Genomic DNA, 26,010 nt, shown 5'->3' with positions numbered 1-26,010 from the left:
CAGGCAATGCCAGTAAGATAGAGATATATGTTAAAGACTGTGCTTTTCTGCTTTAACAAAGGCTGCTTTATAACCTAGAGGAAAACTGGAATATTTGACTGATCTTTATATGAACTGTTTATTCTCAATACCTGCATTTGCAGCTTTCCTGGCTATAAATAGTCCCTCACATGACAGAGTATACCCACAGGTCCCTTGCATCTCTATATGCTGTAGATACCCCAGGGAGTCTGCAGGAGGAGTTTACAAATAGTTCCTGAGCTGTCTGGATTTCAAGGAGAACGTGCATGGCCATGGACAAGAAGAAACCAGAGAGGAGCCCTGTGCCCAGGGATCTCACAGGCACAGGGTGATGATACCAGATCTCCTCTCTGCTGTGGGATCCAGTCCTGACTGCAGAACTCACTACACTGATATCGCTTGCTGCAAAGAGACATTTCACAAAACCATAATTAACATTTCAAACAGCAGTTACAGTTAAGACCTCCTTAGAAAAGATGCCCAAATCTGTTTTCAATAAAAGCATTCTAATTGCTTTAAAGGTTTTATTAAAATCCCAACAGACCCATTATAGCCAATTGTTTCCAGCCTCTACCTGCCTAGGAATCACTCAATTCGCAATAGCAAAAGATATGTGCTCCATTACATGCTCTCCTCTAGCTCTGGTAACCACATTTTTTACTCACCACTGTTCCCCAGGTGGTCTAGCAAATTTGGATTATCAACCTCTTTTGTTAAAAACATTCTGCCTTACATTGCATTTAAGTGCTCACATATCGAAGGATTTATGCTGTCTAAAGAACAAGGAAAAATCCCCCTCTAAACAAAACACATCATGCCCAACAAAATATTGTATCTAGAAAAAATCAATGTATAGAAAACATTATGTTTGAAAAAGCAATGACAGCTCTAAGCAGAAAATAAAAATTCTAGGTAAAATATTCTTTGCCTTGGAGGCTTATATCACCTGTGGTCGAAACACCAAATCCTCACTATTCACGTAACCACCCATTCAGCTTGGCAACAATCTCATTAAATTAAGTATCCTGTCAAACAGAAGAAGCTTATAAGGAAGCACTGCCCTGGGTTGCACCAGAGGCCCATGGAGGGCTGGTGGGGTTGCAGGCACAGGAGCCACAACAAGGTGACATCACTCAGAGGGACCGTGTCCCTGCTACGGATCAGCCATGGTACCTGGGGGACATTTGGAAAAGTCTGACCAGCAGGTCAAGGGAGGTTGTTCCTCCCCCTCTACTCTGCCCTGGTCAGTCCGCATCTGGAGCCCTGTGTCCAGTTCTGGGCTCCCCAGTTTAAGTAAGACAGGGAATTACTGGAGGGAGTCCAGTAGTGGGATATGAAGATGATGATGGGTCCGGAGCATCTTTATTATGAGGAAAGACTAAGGAAGCTGGGTCTGTTCAGCCTGGAGGACAGAAGGATGAGAGGGAATCTTATAAATGATTATAAATATTTCAAGGGTGGATGTCAAGAAGATGACACAGGCTCCTTTCAGTGGTGCCCAATGACAGGATGAGGGGCAACAGGCACAGACTGAAGCACAGGAGGTTCCATCTGAAAATGTAGAAAAGCTTCTTTACTCTGAAGGTGCCAGAGCCCTGGAACAGGCTGCCCAGGGAGGCTGTGGAGTCTCTTATGGAGGCATTCAAACCCACCTGGGCACATTACTGTGTGATCTGCTCTGGTGAACCTGCTTTAGCAGGTGGATTAGACTAGGTGATCTCCAGAGGTCCCTTCCAACCCTAACCATTCTGTGATCATCTCTCCTGCACCCCCCACAGCCAGAAAGGGGCCCAAGAGGAAACTGTAATAGTCATATAGGTGGCTAAAGATGATTAAAAGAAGTGCATAAAAGAGAGATGACAACCTGGAAACGTCTCCCTTCTGAGACGTGAAGGGCTGAGTCTCTGCTTTGCAGGGCTGTGAGCTTGCAAGTATGTCCTCATAAGTGACAGTGCCTGTGCAGGTACATTATGTACCAGGAAATAAGTTAGATAGTTACTATCCATGGTGAGATATTAGCATTATATTATCATCCTGGAAACTTTTACTGACATCATGTTTAGCAATGGAGCATAATAGCTGTTTTAATGGCATTGCCTTAACATGCCAAAATGGAGAAAAAAAAGAAATCAGACTTTTCTTGTTTATAATATGTGTTATCCAGCCACATTGTTCAACACCAATAGAGTCATCTGTAAATCAATGGTGACATTAAAACAGTTACACTTCCAAGTTAAAGCCATATGTAGATAAACTGAGCAGGTTCTCCTGGTACTTTTTCAGCTTGTCAAGTCAGAATTGTGGCATAAAAGCTTTTGGTATCTTGAAAGTATTTTGGGTTTTTTGAAGGGAGTTGTCTGTGGTCTTTTTTAAGCTGAATGGTACAAGAAATTGTGGAAATCCAAAAGACATTTTATCCAGCTAATACTTAATATTTTTTCAACTGTTGTCTCCAGAATAAGTTCTCTTTATTCATTCCCCCACAACCAGCAATTTTCTCGCCAGAGCTTTAAATAAACTAGTGAGCAGCAGTGTGCCATATCAGCATTGCTAAAATTAGTTGCACACTGATAATTCTGATTTCCAACCTCTGCTCCTCCCTGTGGCAGTCAGACCACAAACCCAAAGGACACAACACCAAAAGATGCTGAGACACAACATGTCTTATGGCTTTATCAGAAACATGTTTAGGGCATTTACGCGCTACAGACCTCTCTGCAGCAAGTTTATTCCTTAGTTCACTTCATCTTCCCAGAAGATCCAGTCAACTTCCATATCAGCTTATGATACATGGAAATGCCACCATTTCTTCTGAGAGCCCTTCAACATGCTATTCAGAGCTGCTGGCTTGTTTTCCTTTCATTTATGTTGCCAGTGATAACCTCTAAGGCATTAACAGACTAGACAAGGATCCTTCTGGAAAAAACATCTGCAGCTGAATCGAGAGGTACTGGGGCTCATTGTTTGTTTGTTTGTTTGTTTTCCTGAGACACAACAAGCCTCTTAGAGCACAAAGTGCTAATTTGTACATTACTGAAGGGAGCTCTTTGGAGCCCTGCGAGGTTCATCCCCAGAACCTCCCTGTATCTCACAGCTAAGACTGAGGAAAAGAAGTGCCCCACTAGCAGCACTCCACTATGTTTGCAAAGCTCAGCACGCTGTCCTTAGGAAAGCTTCACCGTTAAGGGCTGAGCTTCAGCACTGATGCGGGAGCTCAAGATCTAGGAGACCATTTTGACTGAGAAACGTGCCTCTGAGTCATGATCCCCCGTGCTTTCTCTTGCCTCTTGCTGGGAACAGCAATTTCTCCCAGATCTGTGCCAGGTCTCATCGATCACGTGTCAGATCTTTGTTACACATACCCCAAACGCATTAGTTGCACTCACATAAGCTGGAAGACGCAAAAATCCATGAAGCTACCTACTTTTCTAACAGCTTTTCTTCAAATTACCAGTTCTTGTGCCATATACAGTATTATTAACAGTTGATACTGTGGGCACACTGGGAGTACTGCCAGCAATTCTGGTTTTACCGCTCTTCCTCTGGATCCACCTGTTGATTCCTCTATTACACTGAAATTGTAAGGTCTTTGGGGCAAAGACCAGGTTGTTATTCTGAGTCTGAACAGATTTTAGCCCAATGAGATCACAGACCATGACTAGGTTCTTGTCGCTGCTGCAACACCAACATTTTAATTGAAGTCCTACTTTTGATGAACTGGTCTTCTATTTTCCTTTCTTGCTCCTCCTCCCCTAATTACTGAAAAGTTAGCAAAATTCAGCCATTGACCCTCCATATCCCAATTATCAGCATCATCCCACTGTTTTGGCCATTGGAATTACAAAATCAATCCACTGCTTTCCCTTCGCATCCCTTCTGGTCCACCTCACTGTAGCTTTCCTCCCTAGTTAAAAGAGACACCTCTCAACAAGACCTCCTTGTTGAGAAGATGCCAATTGCTGCCTGCAAGAACTAGACAGGCAGGTGGAATCCAGCACTTGTATAAATTCTGTCCACACTTCTTCATAGAGCAGCAGCACATACCGGATCCAGACACACAAAAATCAGGTTTTGCTTTCTGGAGTTGCCAGAAACAGAGCCAGCAACAGCCCATCTGCATAAATCAACAACATAAACAACATACATGAGCTGAGCACTTCCCTTCAGAAGGATCGCAGCCCACTTTGAGATTTGTGCATAGGATTTAGCCCATACGTCTCCCAAAATGCAGCAGCAGCTGCCATGAAATAGTATTGCTCACCAGCTCACCGCAGCCCAGAAATGGAAGAAAATCTCAGTGTTATACAATTCTCCTTTCTTAATCATTTCCCTAAATCCTCTGCATTTCCATCAATGATGGGCCACTGCAATCCAGGAAGGGCAGAGAAGTGACAGATCACAGGTGGGGGCACAAGATGCATATAAGCTGCGCTTCCTAAGTTCTTCAGTCTCCCAGTGTCAGTTAGCCCAGGGAAAGACAAGAGAACAGCAGAGTTCAGGTAAGCGAATGGAACAAATCTGCCTAATCTACGTGGAGCTTGTATAAGAATCTGAGCGAGACGTGGCTGAAAATGACGTGGTTTGAGAATGCAGATGGGTGAGACCACCAGACCAGTCAGAAACACAAACCACACTGGCCCCAACAAGCAGATGTATTAGATGTAAATATTGTACCCAACACACGCTGTGTGTGAGGAGCAGCCAGCTGCATAGGAGTACAGACAGTGACATGACTACATATGAGGAGTCGGTCATAAACCGACATATGTACTTGGATGAACGCCATCACTTTTATACCATGCTCTCTCCAGTACTATGAGTGGGACAGCCAGGTCCTGAGATCCATTGCTCCTTCATCCCTGGTGAGTTGAATTGGTATAAAAGAAGCTGAATTAGCAGCCCTGAAACACGACAGCCTGGTTTGCCTTCTCTCCCTGAGAGTAAATATAGCATAAGGAATGTTTGTGTGTCCACACCTTTCACTACCAATGAGCCCCATCTGGGCTTGGAGTCCACCCATGCAGGAACTGTGACAAAGCAGAGGTAGCCTAAGAAAATCATTTAATCTATGGCCTAACTGAAGACTCTGCTAATAAGGATGTCAGCTTTGCAGATGGCTTTTGTGTGTTGTTTCAAAGGACAGTTAGAGGCAACAGTGTCTCTAGTGGTCCCTGATTTCTCAGTCCCAATGTCTTCCCAGAACATATAGTGAAGGGCTGAAACTCCAGTTCTCAGAGGATATTTACTGATGTTGAACCATTGCTATCCCTGGAGAGACACCACTCTCTTTTCCACCAGTGATACAAATTCTCTTACTTACTACTGTACTTTTTTCATACTCTTCTTTTCACTCTGTCTCCTGAGCAAGGAAGGAACAGTCTGAGAATCAGTAAATCCAGCACTATGCTTCTTCCAGTCTTCTCTTGCAAGAGGCTTGTCTGTGCCACACATATAAAACACTAGTAATAATGGAGCACTGAGACTACAGATTATTACAATAATCATAATTGTCTTCTTGTTAAGTTATGTCTGACCCAGCTGGTAATCATAGTCATTTACCATGTCTTTTTATATACAAACTTGGATATATCTTGAGGCAAAGATCCTCCATGCTGCGTATGGGCAACGCAGAACACAAGAAACACAGCTGGGCAGGGTGGACTGCGCTTTGCTGAGGAGCTCAGGTGTGTCTGAGTCTCACCAGCTTCTCAGGAAAAGGTTGGAGGTTTTATGGAAGCAATGTCATGGGATCTAGAAGTGCTGGGAGGAGCCTGGGGTACGCTGGGAGGTATGATGTTGCGCAGTCCAAAGAGCTTTCTTCTCTGTTTGTCTCTGAAGGTAGTTCTACAGTGTGTACAAATACATTATAAATAATTTCTGGGTTAGTAAAAAGGCACTTACTGCATTCAAATAGGAATATGAGCTGCAGTGACTGTGTGGTCCTATGTCATTTCAAACATACATTCCTAGGTATGTCAGACATAACCTTTGCCATCACATTCACCACCATTTATTTCAGCTTATCACACGACTGCACACTGCTAATATTTTCCATATCTCCACTAAAAATTCTTCAGGAACTTAAAAAGAATGCCATGTGTAAGAGTCGGTCCAAAGAACAGTATCTGCCTGAACATTGCCATCAAGAGCAGGTGGACAATGACTTGGAGAGAGGCCTGAGGAGAAGCATTGTGTTCCACAGGTCTCTCTGACCCGGAGAGCTACTGCTAACAATGGCTGCTGTATGGACTTTGCCTGCTGCTTCAGCCAAGCCAGCCCCAGCCTCCTAAAAGAGATTGTTATATGGGTCTCTCTCACACAGAGACAGTAGCTGCTGTCCAGAAGATGGATTCTCACCTGCAGCCTCACTCACACCTTGTCCCGCACTTCCTCCCTCAAACAAAGGCCAATGGAAAAGAGCATGCCCAGAAGCTCGTCAAGGGTCCTGAGGTCACCCAATGGACCAGAGAGAGACCCCTGAATGCTGGACACGTAAACACAGACAAGTGCTGGCAAGAATGGTGAAGACTTTTCGAGCCTGGGCAGTTTAAGCCTGGATGGCGAAACCAAGACGGAGTCTGGCCTCAAACAATGGGAGCAAGTGGGGGCGAAGAAGCATAAAAGATGGTTCCTGACTGGACATAATTGAGATCTCCCCACCAGAGGATCCCGAACCATGACAGAGGACTGGCAGGACTCTATGGGACCGGAGACCAGAGGGACGCCCCTGGAACTCGCCCGGTGGTAAACCAATCCTCATTCCCACTTTTCTTTTTCTTTCCCTGTTTCTTTTCCCTTTTCCTTTTTCTTTCTCTCGCTATCACATGCTGCTTTACAGGCAAAATAATAAATTAACACTGTTTGATTGAATTATAACCCCTTGGCATTTTGGTTGCCTTAATTTTGCGCTTGGAGATCAAGATAAAAGAACCATCACGAGTCCATCACTGAATGGACCATGACACCATGGCATAAACATTAATCTCCAACTAAAAGCCTTTTCTTATGTTAGATTTGCTGACTCAGAATGAGGCCAGTGACATTCCTCTGCCGAACCTTAAAAAAAGAAAAACCAAATAAACAACGAAGTACCAAACGGAAGGAGCAGCCTACAGATGGTATAAAAGCAGAAGAAGAGAATTAGAAAAGGTCTTGCACCTTGATACCATGTTGCAGGATAAGGCATCACATGAGTTACAGGAGTAAAGCAACGCATTAGAGAGGCACTGTCAGGCCAGGAGAACAGACAGAATGGCTAAAATTATAACCTCACTTGCATGCCTTTCACAGTGCTGCAAATTCTGAGGTTTATTGTTGTTTCTCCTTATTCCCAGCTTATGGAGCTAAGATATGTCATGGCAGGGGCAGCTTCCATTAAATACATATATATATGTATATATATATATATATGAAAAAAGAGACAGAGACAAGTAAAATTTTCTGCTTCATTGTTACAAAGAAAATCTGGAATACCTGACAATGTGGTACCAGCCTGAAGACCCACCATCTAATTGGAAAGTAAAAACCTCTCAGAGGTAGCCATTTCAATCAGCAATGTCTAAACCAGGCATGGTTTTGGGCCTTGTTTGATATGAAGACATGACATGACACTGCTTTTCCATGCAAGATCAATGGCAGATACTGTCTCTCCGGGGCTACACTACTAAATACTTCCGGATCAAGGGGTGGAAGCTCTAAGCTTGCTTTCTTTTTGTAGATATTCCTATATGGTTGTTATTTGAGGTAACAGCGAGGTTGCTCCTGAGAGTGTTTAAGCAGGAATGCAACCTGTCTTTTGTCTTGTTGGCATCTCTTTTCATAGCTCAAGAGTAGACAAGCCTGTTCCTCTTTTTTCTCTATGAAGTTACATTTAACATGCCTTAAATATCCTGTTCCCTTAGTCTCCCTCTTTATTCTTTAGACCTCCTTCAGGATTTGAAGTTAAACCTTGACGTTCACTTCCCCAGAATCAGTCCCAAATTGCCACAAAGAACCCTGTCCTTGGATTTCAGCTCTGAGGGCTGTGCTTTGCACTAAAATAACAAATGATTCTTAAATCTCTTCTCCTGCTGTTCAGGTGCCAGCGTGTAACTCATAGCTCTGTGCTGCCAAGTGAAGATGACAACCGTGACATGTATGAAGATGGATACACCTCAGAAATCACGGTCCCCTGGCTGCCCACAGAGCAGCAATAGCTCAAGAAATAAACAGCTATTAATATTTTCCACCACTACCTGGCCAAGACACCTCACTGCTGGCCAGGTTTGTCCTCAGTCTGGCTTGTCCTCAGTCCATCCAGAACACACAGGGTCTCCTCTGTAGGTCAACAGCAGCAACAGGTTTTACACTGAAGACACTTTGCAATTAGAGGAAAATAGGCAACTTGTCTGAAACACGCACCAAAGCACCAGGAGGGCAATTAGGTTGTTTCCTCTCTACAAAGCACCACCTTCATTAAGTAGCTGCAAAGGTTCATCTACATGATGATGTCGCCTTAATTCCTCTCCTCCTTCTGTGTTACCTCTCGTTACTGTTACACAGTTACTCCTCTCCTTCTCCCTTTTACAGCTTTATTTCCAACATCTCCTTTGCCTCCTTCTCCAGCTCGGTTGCTGTTTTGTCATCATCACTGAAATTGCGTTCACAGCTGCTGGCTTCTTCCCCACACCCTTGCTGCTCTTACCTCACTCTAAAACAAATTTAGTTTCATTGCTTATTTTGCCCCCTGTGTATTATTTTTTTTTAAACCAAGTAGGCTGAAGACCATTTTTTTATTCCCTCTGGACAAGGCAGAAGCAGAATCCAGACAGGTCCATCTGTTCTCTTTGCAGGATCAGTGGCAAAAAGACTACATGGACACCCAAAAATTACATCCCACTCTTCAACAGAGCTGACAGCTCTGAAGGAATTACCATATTGTAATTACTTTTTAAAATAACTAAGACATAGAGCTACATATTTGTGCTCTGGAGAGGATAACATTGACTTGGGGCCCTTTCCAGACAAAAAACAATCCCCCCATTTTGTCAATTATTATTTAGATATCAGTGTAGGGACTGCATTGCCCAGTAGAACCAGTAACAATTTCTGCCCCAAGTCCTGCAAAACCATGCTGCTCAGTCTTTGGTTTGTGCATGCATGTGGAACCTGGGGAATATCAGCAGATCCCATAGGAATACGAGGTGAACCCAAGAGTCACAATAACAATGTTTATGTACAAAACTGATTCAGATTCCAACGCTGCAGAAATTGCGTGGTCTTCATTCATTTATTTACCTGCTTGGAGAAAGGTGTTTGAGACTGTATGAGATTTTAATGTTTTGGGAAGTCATCTTAGGGCCAAAAAGGATGGCTCTGTTTTAGCCTCCTGTCCAGAGCACTTTGTAAGATTATTATCCCCGCAAGGCCTTTAACAATGTGATTAGAATGAGATTCATCTCACTTAAAGATAGTGTTTATAAGTTACATGACTACATCTAAGCCACATATTGAAGCTTCTGTTATAACCAAGGGCTATCTATTTATTTGGTATCATCTCTAGTAAACAGGTGTGTAGCGGTTGAGACGGACAAGCGACATGGACCAAATTCTTTCAAGATGAAAGTAATAGATGCCATTTATTGCTACAAGTGCATTTTTATACAATTCTGCCAGTTCATGTGTCTTTTCACTATTGGTTACAAGTTACAGCACTAACATCTCATTGGTTAAACTTGCTATCATCCATGTTATTCTTCTATCTCCTTCTCTCTCATGGGTACATCTCTCCTCTCTCCGGATACTCCTTTACTCCCATCCTCCTCAAGGGTAAATCTTAATATCTCAAGGCTGATCTCTACTCTCATATTTTCTGTCAAGGATTCCACAGACCCGCTGCAGTTTCCCACACAGGTGTGATTTATCAGTGTCATCATTTACTTCAGGATGAGTTGAATATTCACCAATACTCCTATAGCAGTGGTCTATACTGGCAACTGAAGGGATTGGAATGACTTGGCTATGTTTATACACTTGCAAGGAATACATCTACATTTAGTCCTGAGAATCCCAGCCCAATAACTATTACTGCTGTTAATACTACTTATGCTATGTTACATTATGAAGTTAACAACCTAGTTAAGAAACAAGTGAATCTCTTTTTTCCTGAGTTAATTCATCACTTGTTTGCTTATGTGTTGCTAAATTAAAACAAAACAAAGCCAAAATATATTCCTAATCATAACTCAAAGTCCTACTTAATCACCACCAAAGAATATCCAGAGTTATCTATTTAAACCCATATTTTGCAGCTAAGCTGCAACCTACAGCTGTTTTTCAGAAAATTCTCCAAGTTGGGTTTAAAAATGACAAGTGGAAAATTGAAAATTTCTTGTCAAAATTCTTCCAGCAGATCTCTGCTCCCCATTAGATCTTATCTATAGCCTGAATTTATCTTGCATCATCTCCCAACCATTTCTATATCATAATTTATGCAATTAAAAAGCCCTCTAGTGTAAAAGAAACTCCCGGTCTTCATAGCCTGGAACAAATATCGATGGAGCACTCAGATTAATGTTTATAAACACATTATCTACTTTAAGTTGCTTGGAATTCAACTCATGATAGAATAAGTGAAAACAAGCACCACCAATGAAGAGACGCATTGACACGTTTCCATCCAGCCAAAGTGTCTTTTCTTCACTCATTATAATAATGGTTTATTTAGAGTTACTCTTTCCAGAAAACTATAAGCATTATAACAGAAGAACTTCTCTGTGGTCTCCAGATCTATGTTGCTTTGGAGGTGATAATGTCCTGCTCTGGGAATAATGCTGTGTTCTCTTACCATTTACTGGGGAATGTGATGATTCAGGCAGTAAGACACGGTATTCAGTCCTGTCTGTATGCTCACTTGCTAGGGAAAGTTGTTGTCTGTTTGTTGTTACATCAGGAGATCCCATCCTTTATTTTTCTTCGTTATCAACACTGGTAACAAATAGACCTGCAGAGCAGGACCTTGTGTTATCATCCCAACTCTGGGAGCAATGGCTGCAGCTGTGGTTCAGGCTGTGTGTGAAGTAGGATGCAGATCTTGGATTAGCCTGTAAGTGGTGCTCCTAAAGTCCTTCCTCCTACTACTGAGACCAGGAATGTGGAAAAACTCAAGGGACACGTATTAGCTCAGTTTGTACTCTTTCTGGTAAGAGAGATGGATCTCCACCTCCACTTCATAGTGCACCTTTCTGAAGAGAACAGCTGAGTCACCACAAGAAATGTTACTTGCACAGGTCATCAATAAATCACTCCTTCCCTAACACCACCATCACCCCCAGAGCAAAGAGCGATCAGGAGCAATGACTCAGAATTGTGTGGGTCTGAATCACAACAACTCTAAGAGCTGCTCCTACAGTGATACTGTTTGCATAGGGATTCTAACTTCAGGCATGCCCAAAGTCATAGACTGGTCCTGCAGAAGTACCTTATCACCAGGTGCCAAATTCAAATTTGGGGCACTGTGCAACCAACAAAAAAAACCTCTAAGGAAAAAAAACACTAACGATGATGAAACACAAGGAGATTCAGAAATAATTCCTGCACCATGTAGACAAAGTAATACCTTACACCATGTAGACAAAGTAATTCCTACTGAGTCCCTGCTCTGAGGGAATTAGAGGCACAATCTTAATGTTGAAATAGATTAACTCAATGTCAAAGTCCAGTAAGTTACAAAAAGTACAAAAAATACCAAAAAGTAGATACAAGTATGTCTGGGTAAGAGACAAATTGTCATGTCAGCTCCATCAACCTGCTATCAGCGCTTAGGTCAACTGAATTTAAGTCAGACTGCACTCTACTGTCGTGTGACATAAAGTATGAAAGGATGATGGGTCACACAGAAAGCACAGCTGGATGATTGGTGCCTTCAGTAGTGAGGTGATGAGTGCCACCAGAGGAAGGAGAGAAGATGGGACTGAGGAAGGGACATGGAAAAAGAGATGGGAAAGTCAGGAGTCATAGAGTAGGGATAAATTACTGAAGATTGAATGATTCTTTTAAATGCTAAAAAAAAAAAAAAAAAGGTTGAAATATCTGATTGCAACAACGTCAGTAAAAAAATTGAGAAGTCATTGGGAAATATTTCTTATTTTCAATGAACTCTACTAATTACACTAAAGATTATTGCCAGCATTTCCCAGTGTCAGTACTCCAAACACAAACAACACTGGTGCTCGTTAGCCCAGCAGCAAGCAGCTTTCCTGCAAGCTGGCCTGCCCAGCATCTCTGTCCAGATGTTACATCTCACTTCCGTCCATGCAATTCAGGATTGGAGTGAGGAGAGAAGGAGAGTCTGCCCATTATGAGAAATGCATAGAATAACATATTTTGTGAAGTGCAAACAAATCTATCATTGCTTGCAATATGAAGTAGTTTGAATCTTGGAGATGCACAAAACCTAACTGGAAACAGACCAAGCAACCTGATTTGACTTTGAAGTTAGCCCTGCTCTGCAGATTGGACTGGAGACTTCTAAATCCTTCCAAACCAAACAGGTTTAAGGTTGTGAATGTCAACTCCTTCCTACAGCCCTAACATCAGACATGACCTACACCAAGAAATGGGTATAAAGACAGTGCTTTGCTTGCACAACTTCTCCAGCTTATCTGCACTGTATTTGTTAACTAAATAACTGTATTTAGACCAGAAGTGGGTACATACAGATTAGATATAAAGAACAAATTATTCACTGTGAGGGTGGTGAGGCCCTGGAACAGGTTGCCCAGACAAGCTGTGGATCCCCCCATCCCTGGAAGTGTTCAAGGCCAGGTTGGATGAGCTTTGGGTGTCCTGGTCTAGTGGAAGGTTCCTGCCCATGACAAAGGGTTGAAACTGTATGATCTTTAATGGTCCTTTCCAACCCAAACTGTTCTATGTTTCTGTGATTTAGGAGGAGGAAAAAAATCCCTTCTTAAGGAAAAAAACCCATGCCTGTATGATCCAGCTCCCAAAGTAAAGGAAACAAGACATTAACACCATGGTGTGAGTACTGTCACCTCTGGGACAGGTTGGTGCTCACTTTTTATCTTGCCAGGGAATCTCCATCTCTCCTATTTCCCCCATTCCTCAAGCTGTCTTATCTTACTGGGAGAGCAAGTTTGCTTTGGCAGGGAAATACCTCACCAGAGGTACAGGACCTTGACTTTGGCCTCTGGCGCTAGCAGAATATCAGTAAAAAATGAAAAGATTTTGTAGTGGGTCCAGAACAAGCTCACGGTACAGCAGCCAAATCCATTTGTTCTTTTAACTTTAATAGATTTACTCTACATTTGTACTGACATGACTAAAAGAGGTTGCTGGCTCAGTATTTCTGTAAAAACAAGAAAACACAAACGAGCAGCTGTTACAGGAATACACCACAACCCAAAAATGCTTCCTTCTGTCAGGGCATTTTCATGCTTTCAAATTTTGTACAGTTTTCTGATGATTTCAGTATTATGTTCAATTATGCCAGTTTACTGATTCAGCTGGTGTGTGGAAGTGAGTATGCACTCTAAAATACTAAATGGTGCTTACATATCTATAAAGTCTCCAGTTTTGCAAAGGAAACCATAGCACATATAAAACACTCAAAACTTATGAATGACCCTCACAATTGCCCCCATTCATCTCAGGCCATTCAAATTGACCTTCAATATTTGTTACAGACAATGTCCAAACCACTCGCAAAGTGTTTCCTGGTCCCTAAAAGACACTTTTGAGAAAGCAGTATTGTCTGTTCATTGATTTAGGGAGCTAATTTTGAGTGGTAGAGACAAGAGGAGTAAAGCAAATGGACAGAAATTCAAGAATAAGAAGCAGTAGGACTTCTCCTGGCAAACTCCCACCACAGCAACTCCTGTGCCCAAGGAAATCCCAAATGGACACAAAAAAATAGAGGGAAAATGGTTTCAGTCACAGCCCTTGGATTTGAAGCTTGGCACAAGATGTAGTTAAGTTTGGGTTTGAGTATGACCACAAGATCAACTGCAGCTATGATTACAAATCGAGAGCAAATTTAAGGGAGGACTCAAGGAGATAGACCCCATAGCAAACCAGAGAACAGAGGGAAGGTGGAAAGGTAAACTCAAGACTCCTGCTCATTGCAAGGGGTTTGGACTAGATGACCTTCAAAGGTCCCTTCCAACCCAAACTATTCTGTGATTCTATGATTCTATGGACTAAGGAAAAATCTTAAAGCTACTGAAATCAGCAGCATAAGTAGGACAATGAAAATGAAGACATCAACTATGCCATCATATTCTTCTTTGGGATAATGTCAGGGATGACTGTAGGCCTGTCACATATGTACAGCTCTTGAGGAAAGGGAATTAGAATGTTATGTTGAAACTAATACTAATAAAAACCTATGTAATAAGAGTCATATTCTTCTTACATTTCAAAGTAGGACTTGTCTGTCTGCAAGTGGTTTGTATTGCAAACATTTACCAGAGATCAAGTCACCTCAGCTCCTGCTATTGATAATGGAGTGTTGCTCAATGGAGCAGAAGCTGTGATTTATCTCCATATAATGCAGACCTCTACGTCTGGTTGGATGAACTGCACCATAAAATCTATTGACTGTATTGACTAGATCTCCGCTGACTATAAAGAGAACTTAAATACTTGCACATACAGAACTGTACATGAACATATCTAAATTTAGTTATCTTAATGGGGCTTTAAGTCCTGCCTCACAGGTCAGGCAAAGAGATTACCATCCCTCAGATGTTTTCACTGTAGATACTTAAATTCAAGTTAGTCACTCAAGGTCTCCTTTGTAGTCAGTGAAAATTTCAGATGTTGCAAGAGGTGATTAATCTCACCTATTTAAGAATCATCTTTAGGATGAGATTAATTGCACTCCATAAATTCCTATCTCCTGTTTTTCTTCCGCAGCTCTGAAAAGAGACCAGACAGCTACCTCAGTCAAGACACTAGATGGATGGATCCCATTGTGAATTTTGAGCTCTGAGGAAAAGCAGGGACATACTGTTGTTTTAATTTAGCACTGAAGAGAGAAGTGTATTTGAGAATGTATTATACTATGTGATAATGCATGTTCTGAGAGCAGAATCGGCCATGAACATACATGTGTCAGGTCCCACCTCTGTGCAGTATCATTGCACCCAGACCTGACAAGGTAACGGAGTGACATCTACAATAAAGAGGGACACAAAATCAGGAGAAATGTCCAAATATCAGCAACAATGCAACTAGCAATATCTTCTTCTGTGTTTTACACAAATCATGAAAAGTTCGGTAATGAATGATCAGTAAAGTCTTCCTCCTGTATTAGTACCACAAATTATTCTTTTGTTAATATGCCAAAATGTGGGGATGAAGTGTTTGAACCTCCATGGGAGTTTGATCAGCACAGGGAGTGCTGAAAAAGAAGAGGCAAAACCCTCAAAAAAGTCCCATGAACAGGAAAAAGCAAGGATAAAGGAAATGAAATGTGTGATCTGAGATACAGAGTGCAATTTATATTATTTCAATGGGGCAGGATTTCTTGGGTCTTTATCTAAGTGAAAGCTCTTATGCCAAAGCAAAGTGGCTTTTACATAGACCTAGGAGGATATATCCTCTAAGTGGTAAGACTTCACATATAACAATTATGTCTGTTCTAGTAACCCAAAGATGCCCAGTCCTGCTCTCTGTCCATGAGGCCAGCTGGCATGACCAGTGTCACTACCACTGGCCTCAGTTGCCTCCAAAGTGGCAACCACATGCAGAATGTCACTGGGAACGGTCCCAGGTTTGCAGCAACGCTGATCTGAGCCCAGTCATTTGGTTGTCTCAGACTAATACCACAGCATGGGTTATCCAGCAATGTTGTGTTATTGGCCGGTGTGCATCACTGCCTAGAAACATCCCCAGCACAACCTTGTCGGTTAGTCTAGACATAGTTAATGACTAGTCTAGACACAAGAAAAGCTGCTGCCATAGCTGCAGTGCAAAGATGGTCCTGAGCTGTGTCCCTACCCATCTAGTGCCACTGCGTAGATGGTGTCTGAGGTCTGATCAAGGAGCTTCAGCCAGTTGTGTGCATTCAAATTCCTACAGCACATCTCGCAAGAACAGCAGTGTTAGCAAAGGTAGAAGAGCAAATTCCAGTTCGTGTAATTACCTTCCTAAATTAATTCCCCTGCAATTTCAATCAGCGGCTCTTGACATTCCATCCTCAGGGTGTAATCCCCCCTCATAAGCACTCCAAGCAGTGCATGGAGAGGCATGAGGGGAACAAAGATAAGGAGAGCTGATGCTGCACTGCCGAGAGCCTGGTGGGCAGCTCCCCACCGTGTGCTTTGGGGATTTCACTATCAGTCCCTCAACAGCTGTACTTGCTCCTCCTCCATCCCCCTTCAAAACAGAAGATTTGAAACTCTTTATTTACAGTCAGTAGAGAGTACTCTGTGAACAGTCTTCTGGTTTAGGATGCACATTTCTGTCCTTCACCTGAACCTAGGTATAAGCCCAATCTAATGGCTCCTATAAAATATATAAGAACTAGGGCTTGGATAGATAGTGGCATTTAAGCTTTCAGCATTACTTTAGCTCTGCTCTAATGGTGGACAGTGCTAGGAACACTCAATTATTTTTTTTTATATGAGATACACATTTGCCATGCCAAAAGCATGAAAAATCTGAGTGGGGAAGATAACAATTAAAGATGTATCACTGGAATAAATAAAAAAAAAATAGCCTGACAGTCAGGTTTGAACAAAAAGAAATGGGGAAATACTTGCTGTTTTGACATAGGCGCAGTGTCTCGTAAAATCTTAGTTCTAGCATTAATTTAGATGACAGGGAGAAACTATATGAAATTAAAAACTGGCTTCAGAGCTATAAATAAAGCCATAACAAATGATATCATATTAACCAGGAAGCAGGGAAGCTGTTATTTAGTGAAATGCTGAATAGATTTTCTTAGTTCTGGTCTTATTAAGTGCTTCCTTAACGATCTATAAAAAGAATTACATTTAATGTTAATAAAATTATGAGGTTCTAATCTGGAAGGTAAAACACCAGTGAGGACAGAAAATAATAAATAAGAAAAGCGTCTGATATTGGAACAACACCACTGGAAAGTCAACACAACAATCACAAGCTAATACAGGTTGACGAACACAAAACGCAGCCATACAGCTCTCAGCAACAACTCTGAAAACAGGGAGGACAAGCAAGATGCAAGCACCCATAATATGAAATAAAGTCTGTAAAGTCAAAGGAAGCAAAAGCTAACAGCTGACCTAGATGGGATTAGGATTCCTCTGCTGATGCTGCCATACAACGGACCTGTAATGCTCCAGCATCATGTACCAGCAATCTAGAAAAAGTAAAGTAGGAAAGACTTTCTCAAGATTAATGCATGGAGAAGGGAGTGAGAGCACATGCACCTCAAGAAACACTGGATGTTTCTCATGTCAGGGTCTCAGCATCTCTTTAAACTGAGAGTTAGAAGTGTTGGAGATGTGCTACTTCACTTCAGCATGGTTTTTAAAACCCATGCAAATGAGCAAAAGGCAGTATCTATAGGGAGGACAAGGTTTTATCCCAGTGACTATAACGAGAGGTGACTATTAAGACAGGGAAGGGATGAAGGTCTGTGACAGATCCTGTGGAGTATTGTAGCTTAGGAGCATCTCTCACAGCCAAAGTAGAGCAGCAAGTGAGTTGTGCAGAGGAAGACGGTGATATCTAGTGCCACTTTCCACCAAATCTCAGTCACACTCTTCTACTTTGGATGACCTCAGTGTCACCTTGAATATGTTCCTGCTGACATCAGTGAGACCTTTCTCCGAGTCAAACATGATTTTGAGTCTTTTGCTCGCTTAAAGCTGGGGAAGGCAATTTAGGGATTTACAGCCTGAAAGTTCTCCCAGAGTGCCTTTTTCTAAAGTAGGTTATGATCAACCTAAATATCCCTGGGCATGTCCCTCTTTCCACAGAAAATGCTAAGTTTCCTAACTATCATCCTAAAACAGAAGGCTGCATATACTAAACAGCTTTTGTGGACCATATTCCTTGTAAAGCTATTAATATTTTAGTTATCCCATTTAATAGAGTATTTGCCAGAAGCAATAGCAAATGCAATGTCTCTGTGGCTCCATTCCTTCTGCAAAGTTCCACACTCAAGAAGGGAACATAGCATTGCTAAATACAAGAGTCAACATTATCATTTATTTATACCATGCGAGGTTGATCGTGGTAGTACCCAGCCATTCAGCTGCCTGGCTGTAGCAAAGGTCACCAATCTTAACACTCACTTGACTGATTTTTACTGGAAAGTTTCTTACAGATATTAAATTAGATCTAAATTACTGAAGTTCAGATCTTGTCCTTGAATACACGTGCTATCACCTGAGCCTGCCCATACATCTCAATGCTGGAAAGGACTTTCTGCTGTTCAAGAGACACAAAAATGTGCTCTACATACACACACAAGTGTGTACATTGGATAACCTGTAAATAAAGTGGTTTAAATCAAGTCATATTTGAAGATGAGAATCCTCAAAGAAAGAACAGAAAGATGTTGAGTGAGTAGCCTTTGGGGTAATGTTTGGGAGATGTAGGAACTGCTGGGACACCTTCATGTTCACTTGTACACATTCAAGCACACAGTGGTATATAACTGGCATTCTATGTATGTGACTATTTTTTAATCCTGCTGTTAACATGGGTAGTCTTTATTTACTATTTTTTACTTTAGGTTTATTTTAAATGTTTCTACATTGTGCACCAAAACCAGAAAAAAATGGGGTGAAAACTCTTTCCCTGATAATTTTTAAATGTCTCCCTAATCTCCATCTCAGACTAAATCAAGAAGTAAAACCTACATGGCCTCTCAGCCAGGCAGCTGACCTGGAGGTGCACAGACCCTGCTGAGCTCCATGAGGATCTCGAGTTTGCTGCAAGGAGCAAAGAGAGGCACAAAAAGAAACTGAGATGGTTTTTACGAACTGATACCACTAACTGGACTCTCCGCTGTTGTGCTGGAGATGTTGCAAAAAATCTAATCCTGGGTTTTACTGCGGATGGTGCCTTCAGGACTGCAAGGTCAGCACAGACAAGGTGCTAATCTCCATACCAAGTTTCTCAAAAGAGAAGAAAAACATGATTTTCTGGCTGCTGGAGGGGCTTTGGTATATCATCTCTGTTCAAAATGGTGAAATTTGGGACTGTTTGTTTTTATGGAAATTATATCAGAGGTTCTGAATTTTTTCAGAGGGGCTTATTCCTGGGCTCAGCTGATGGCACTAAAAGACTGGCCGCCATGTGTTTGCTGTCACTGGTGGCACTGATGCTTCCCACCAATGCTTCTATCCTCGTGTGTCACTGGCTGTGGTGAATCTGTGTAAATGTGGCACTTAGGGACATGGTTTACTGGTGAACTTGGCAGTGTCAGGTTTAAAGTTAGACTCAATTATCTTAAAGATCTTCTCCAACCTAAATGATATCATGATTCTATGGATTCTACGATCTTGCCACTTACCCAGATGAGGCTGCCATCACTGCTTCATGCGGTGTGAGCAAGGGTTTGCACTCACAGAAGGGCACTCAGGAACCTGGGTCTCCAGGATTTCTGGGGACACTGAAGCACAGGTGAGCTCATCAAGCAGGTGTAAGCAGCACCAAAACTCAGTAAGTTAGCAGTGTAGCCACGGCAACACTGAGCACGTGTTGTGAACTAACCCAATCCATGAGCAACCACTCCAGGAGTGCATCTCACTGTCAGCACCAATACCCTAGCAAGGAGTTATGAGGCAGGAGGTGAAAAGATACCTATTCCCACCAAAGTGCCAGGTCTATGATTTCAGACATAGTTCAGGTGCTTAAACAAGCACTAGGCACCTGCAAGATGCTGAAGAAGCTCTGGAGCTTCAATTGGCAATTGCAAGCCACTCACATTATTCAGGGAGGAAGATATGCCAGGGGAGGTGTAGGTTGGACATTAGGAAAAGGTTCTTCACCCAGAGGGTGCTGGACACTGTAACAGGCTCCCCAGGGAGGTGTCATGGCCCCAAGCCTGACAGTGTTCAAGAAGAGACTGGACAACAGCCTCAGACACATGGTGTGAACTGTGGGGTTGTCATATGCAGGTACATGATTTGGACTCAATGATCCTTGTGGGTCCCTTCCAAATCAGGACATTCGATGACTCCCCAGGCTCTGCTGCCGTTTCTCATCCCTGCCAGCAAACCCCAGCTTTTGGCAGCCGCTGACCACAGCCTGCGACGTTGGCTGATCCCGGCAGCTGAGATTACAGTCACATCTCGCTAAACTGCACACAAACCCAGGGCGGACTCCGCAAGCCTGAACGGAGATGCAATAGCAGAAGTGTGTAGTGAGGTCTCCAATGACTAAGACTTCATTATTTTTTACAAAGTATACTGCAGAATATTTATCCATGCATTACGATGAATTAACATAAATAATTAAAACAGAACTCGTATTGGCGAACACATAAGCAAAGGACACTTGCTAATGGACCAGGCTTGCTCTGCTGCTCCGGGGACTCACTTAGAGACAAGTCTATGCCAAACAGGCCAAGGAAGGATTCATATTGTCTTTCTTTTCACCCTGGGCCTGTTCCCATCTCACCCCAGATGGCTGACACAGGCTGGTGGATCAGCACATCTTACACAGCACGTCCCAAAGGGTAAAGAGGAAAATAAAGTCCCCAGACCTCCAACCTGTTTCCCTAGTCCTTTGATAATCTTTCCTGCAAACAACCCACTCACGTTCAGCCACGACAGAGGAGCTCGCCAGTGCTTCCCAGAAATACCAATGATTTGATGGATGATATGGCTCTGCCTCCTCTTTCTCTTCCAGGTATTAAATGATATTGAAATAAGATTGTATGGCAAATAAGGAAGGGGTTTCAAGTGTTCCCCAGGGTTTCCCTCCCTCATCAGCAGGTACACCATGGTGTTCTCCACCATGCAGTCGATATTGCGCACTCTTCCAAAAAAGAAAATCTAATCCTAAGCATTTCCTAGTCTTATTTTTCCATGAAAGTAAAGGCTGTTTTTTGTTTTTTGGTTTTTTTCCGAGGTTGATATGAAAATAAGAATATCTCCTAGCTACCTCTCCTTCAGTCTCTCTTCAAGTCAGGTTGAAAATTTTCCACAAATTGCAATTGCAAAGTTGATCTGTATTTTGTTACTCTTCTGGACTCTATCCATTAGCCACCAAATATTTTGTGCTTACAATCAAAAACAAACTGTAAAAACAAAATCTTACTTGTTTTCAATTTTTAATTCAGTTCTATGCATAAATGAAGTGTTTGGTTGGCTCGTGGAGATGAACAGGTCTCAAGTCAGTCTTCGTGGCCAAAGTACACATCCCACGAGGCACAACTGCTGGGTTTCCTGCAATATATTGCACTGCTCAACACAAAGGAAAATACAGCACATCACAGGAACAGCGGTTACACCTACAGGGAGACCAGCTCAGAAAAAGCAGGAATAGATTGTAGTCTCACCTACAACCCCCAAGAGACATTTCCTAATAAAAACTTCAAAGCTTAAACCATTTTTTTAAATTATTATTATTTTTAAATGAAAACGTTCGGCAGGGTTTAGCTTTACAGAGGTGAAATTTTTCACGGAAAAATCAATTTCCTCTTACCAATTATATCATTAAGTTATTGCCATATTGCCAAGAAGTCTGTGAACCCTGGTGTTCTAGCAGAGGGGAATTTCACGGGTGTTATGTAAATCTGTCTGGTAGAGCTGCCAGAGAATAAATGTTTTCAGATGGTGAAGGAAACAGAGTCAGCTTCTTTAGGACAGATTTACCTTCCTCTTTGTTATAAGGATGGGCTTGGACAAGCTCACTTGTGCAGAACAAGAAGGAGGAAGATTCACAAGAAAAATATCTCCTGTCACTCGCTGTAAATCACTGCCAGTGAAAGCCGAACACTTAAATTAGGATCGGGAATTTCTCAATTTCTCCCCTGGATCTTTGTCCCTAGGGCTTGGTGGGTCCTTGTCACGTTTTTGCACTTCCATTGAAGTATTTCAGTAGATTGAATCATTTCAGTAGATCTAACTCCACCTAGACCAAAGTCAGTGTTTACAACAGGGACTGCATCAAACCTTATCTATGTGCACATTATAAGAGTGAGATACCAAAGCATCATGACCCCTCTGCAGCCATATGGGCATCACTGTATGTTTTAATGAGATCCCATCTGTACCACCCTTTTAAAAGTCCTGGCATCCAAAGCTCCTGCAAAGACCTTTACAAAGTTCCTTTCTGCCTCCACACAACACCCTCAGTGTGTCCTGAAAGTTGCCAACCCTCTTCCATCACCAGCTTCCCACCTCCTAAATCCAGACATACCAGACTCCTTTACATCAGTTCTTCCCTAAACACTTCTGAATGCTTGGATCTGCTGCAATTCATTTTGACCCTCAGCTGTTTATTCTCTGGAGTTATTTTTGTATATCAGAGCAGCCTTGTTACTCTTAATTTGTTTGCATAGTATTTATTGCAAAGTTACTCAGAAGACCCAGACAGTGTGACTTGTCATTAGGATAAATGAGAGTTTTCTTCAGAATGAAAACATCATCAAATTTGTAGATTTTATGGGAAGGCTGGCAATCTCTCACCTATGAAAGGAGAGGAAAGGAGAGGAAAGGAGAGGAAAGGAAAGGAAAGGAAAGGAAAGGAAAGGAAAGGAAAGGAAAGGAAAGGAAAGGAAAGGAAAGGAAAGGAAAGGAAAGGAAAGGAAAGGAAAGGAAAGGAAAGGAAAGGAAAGGAAAGGAAAGGAAAGGAAACCGTTCTAGTGTGAAAAGAAGCACTGGGGGACCACTGGGATGGCACTATGTAGTGTCACAGTAGCACCTGCAAAGACTCTTTTTCAGATGGAAAAAGGTTAAAAGACAATTCATTTGAAAGCAAGAACAAAGACTCTGGATAACAGCTTAGGTGCTTTTTCCCCACTGCACTTCTGCTCTTGAGCAGGTCTTCATTCTCCAGTCGTAGGAACAAGCTCTGAAGCCTGTCAGCAAGAACTCAGCATGATCTTCCATCACTTTCAGCAGATTTATTTTGTCAGATTCGATCCCTCAGCAAGGTAAGAGCCCACAACTTCTACTGACTTCAGAAGGAGCCGAGACTTAACAGAAACACAGTGTGGCAAACAGAAGCCTTGGACTGCTGAGCCCCCTGTGTGTCCTGGGACAGGGTGTCTCTGCTGGACTGGCAGATCAGACTTGTGGATTTTACTTCCCTTAAAGATAAGAATTCCTGAAAGTGTTTTGCACCAAAGACAAGTTGTCCACATAAAGCATCAGATCCACTGCTAAGAAGGACCCAACCTTACAAATATATTGATTTTTTTTTCCCATTCTATGATCCATATCGCATAAGGATCTTAAGGTTAACCACATATCTAGAGAGCAATCTAAAATGAATGTTGTAGCTTGGACATTCTTATACCATTGTAAATAAATGTGAATCTCTCGGCTCACCTGACCCTCTCTAGACTCATCCGCTGCCCTATTGCTTATATCTAGACATAAGCCCAGTCGTGGACTTGGCCCAGCTGCCACAGCTGTCCCCAAACAGAGAGATGCCAAGTGCTCAGAACACTCTGATATGTGCTACAGCCTCACTTGTGCAGTGTGTGTGAGCCGACCATGGAAAGATGAATGGGGTGCCACTCCATCCAGACATGGCTCTCCCCAACAAAAAGCAGCATTATGTAATACTGAGCATGGCTGAACAGCAAGCTTCAGACCCAAGAGTCTTCCCAGCATAACACACCCAAATGCTGTCGCTCCCTGCTGCCTAGCGTAAGTTTTCCTGTGGCGAAAAGGTGAAAGAGTGGAAAAAGTGTCACAGCATCCAATGTCCACATTTTCATAAGAATGATGCTGGAAAGCAGGAACTTGTGTCCCAAGACACACTTAATGAAACCACTGAAAAGTGGGGAGCAGCAAGGAGTGAGTGGTATACAGCAGCACTTCAGTAGTGAATGCTGCCTTTTACTCCTCGCCCACGGTTAAATCCCTGCCAAACATCCACGAGAAATTTGCCTGAAGGTAAAATCACAGCCCTACATACACTCAAGGTGTTTATTTGCAAGTGCAAAGGCTAAACCAATGATCAGGACTGCCCAAGATCCAGCTCCAGGCTCACAGCCCTTGCAGCCTGGAGCACTTTGTTTGTCTTTGGCAAATAAACCAATTTCAGAAACCACTGCTTAAATCCTCTGTCACATAGAACTCTGTACATGTTGTAGCATTAACGGAAAGCAGTAACATCATGATCACTGATAATCCCTTGGCTTTTCGAACACATTCACAACACTGAAGACCACATTTATTTTGATAGGACTCTGTCAACTTCACTATATGTGGTAACCAGATTTATTTTTTTATTTTATTTACTAAAACTTAAAGAAACAGAATATTTTAGGAATGTGAAAAGCCTTTGGGCCGCAGAGCGAGTTTGTTTTGTCTCAGTTCGCTTGTGGCCAGTTTAACTTTCTGGTTAGCAGTGCTGCAATGCTCGGGTTTCACACACTGCAGGGTGACGCTTACTGGACCCAAACCCGACGGTTTTCATTTGACACTTTCAGTTGTTGAAAGAGACAGCGCACACTCGGGCTTTACAGCAGCTAATTGAACCGCACACGAACGCTCTAGGCTGAATTGAAGCCGGCAGTGTCCCCTTAAGCACTTCGAGCCTTAAAACTGTTCAGAGCCTGGTCTTCCTGGCATCCCTTCTCCAGATCTAAGACACACAGACTCGGGCACGCCGCTCCAAGGCAACGCGGGCGTACATACAAGAGACAGATACAGACTTAAAAGACGCTGCTCAGTTCGAAAAAAAAAAAAAATAGATAAAACCACTCAGCATCAAAACATAACAAGATCCTTGCCATCCCCACCGCTGCTGGAGCAAGCCCCCCGGAGCGCATTACGGCGAGAATGATAAAGCAAAACGGCGGCCCCGGGCGCGTCTGCCCGGGGCAACCTACGGGGCAGACTCCGCCGCTCCGGGACGCGCCCCCGGGGGAGCCCCGCTCCGCGCTCCCGCTCCGCGCTCCGCGGCGGACAGCGCGCCCGCGTACTCACACGAAGGCGTGATAGAGCAGCGCCCAGCCGCGGGGTCGTTCCAGGGCGTCGTAGATCAAAGTTTGAATGCGGCGGTACTTGGCGTGGTTCCGCTTCACCGGCCGGCTCAGGGGGGTCTTCGCCAGCAGCCCCAGCCCCGGCGGGCTCCGCTTGCCGCCCTCCTCCTTCCCGCCGCCCTCCAGCAGCAGCGTCCCGTCGCGGTCGGCGCCGGTGCCCAGGGCCAGCGAGCCCTGCTCGGGGTCGCCAACGCCGCTCGCCGTCCCCCGCCGCCCCGCTGCCGCCGCCGCCGCCCCGCCGGCCGCGCTACCGCTCGCCGCGCCGCGCCGCGCCTTCAGCCCCATGGTCGCCGCCGGGCCCCGGAGGCGAGCTGCAGATCGGCGGCGGCAGCCCCGGGAGCCCCAAGGCCATGATCCGAGCTCCCCGCCCCTCCCCCCAGAAATTATTTCTTCATATGTTCATATATATATACATATATATATATATATATATGTGGCGGGAGGGGGGTAAAAAAAAAAAGGTAGGGTAGGGGGAGGCTGTTACATCCCCGTCAGGTCATCCTCGCCGCGGGCTGCGGGGAGGCAGGAGCGCAGCGGGCACCTGGGCCGGCGCAAGGGAGGGAAATCATCGCGGAGTTTATTTACCAGCCCGATGCCCGAGCCCCTTCCTCCCTCCCCCCCTTCCCCCCCGCGCCTCCTCTTCCTCCTCCTCCCAGCTCCTGCCTCCCCCCAAGCCCTCACGTTAGGGAGTGGCCCATTGTATGCAGCCAGCAAATAGCCGGGCGCCCGCCCTCCCGCTCCCCCAGCCTCGGGTGTCTAGTCATCCACGGTGCGTGGGGCACCGGCGCCGTTCCTCCGCCACGGGGCTGCCCCCTACACGCCCT

The 26,010-nt window shown here is 43.6% G+C and overlaps 1 protein-coding gene across 2 annotated transcripts in view; it reads right to left on the bottom strand.

Moving 5' to 3' along the window:
- Positions 1-25,471, bottom strand: part of KCNQ3 (potassium voltage-gated channel subfamily Q member 3) — a gene marked incomplete at both ends in the record, with an annotated part of 207,723 nt that extends 182,252 nt beyond the window's left edge. For both annotated transcript variants that reach the window (XM_080339371.1, XM_080339372.1), the window contains one exon: positions 25,131-25,471. In XM_080339371.1, the coding sequence (XP_080195497.1) occupies positions 25,131-25,471 (341 nt within the window). The remainder of the gene's footprint in view (positions 1-25,130) is intronic.
- Positions 25,472-26,010: the final 539 nt, after the last annotated feature.

This window comes from Nesoenas mayeri, assembly GCF_963082525.1.
Source record: "Nesoenas mayeri genome assembly, chromosome: 2".
NCBI classification, from domain to species: Eukaryota; Metazoa; Chordata; class Aves; order Columbiformes; family Columbidae; genus Nesoenas; species Nesoenas mayeri.
The sequence above is the reverse complement of the archived record's forward strand: the minus strand, read 5'-3'. Positions and strand labels throughout refer to the sequence as shown.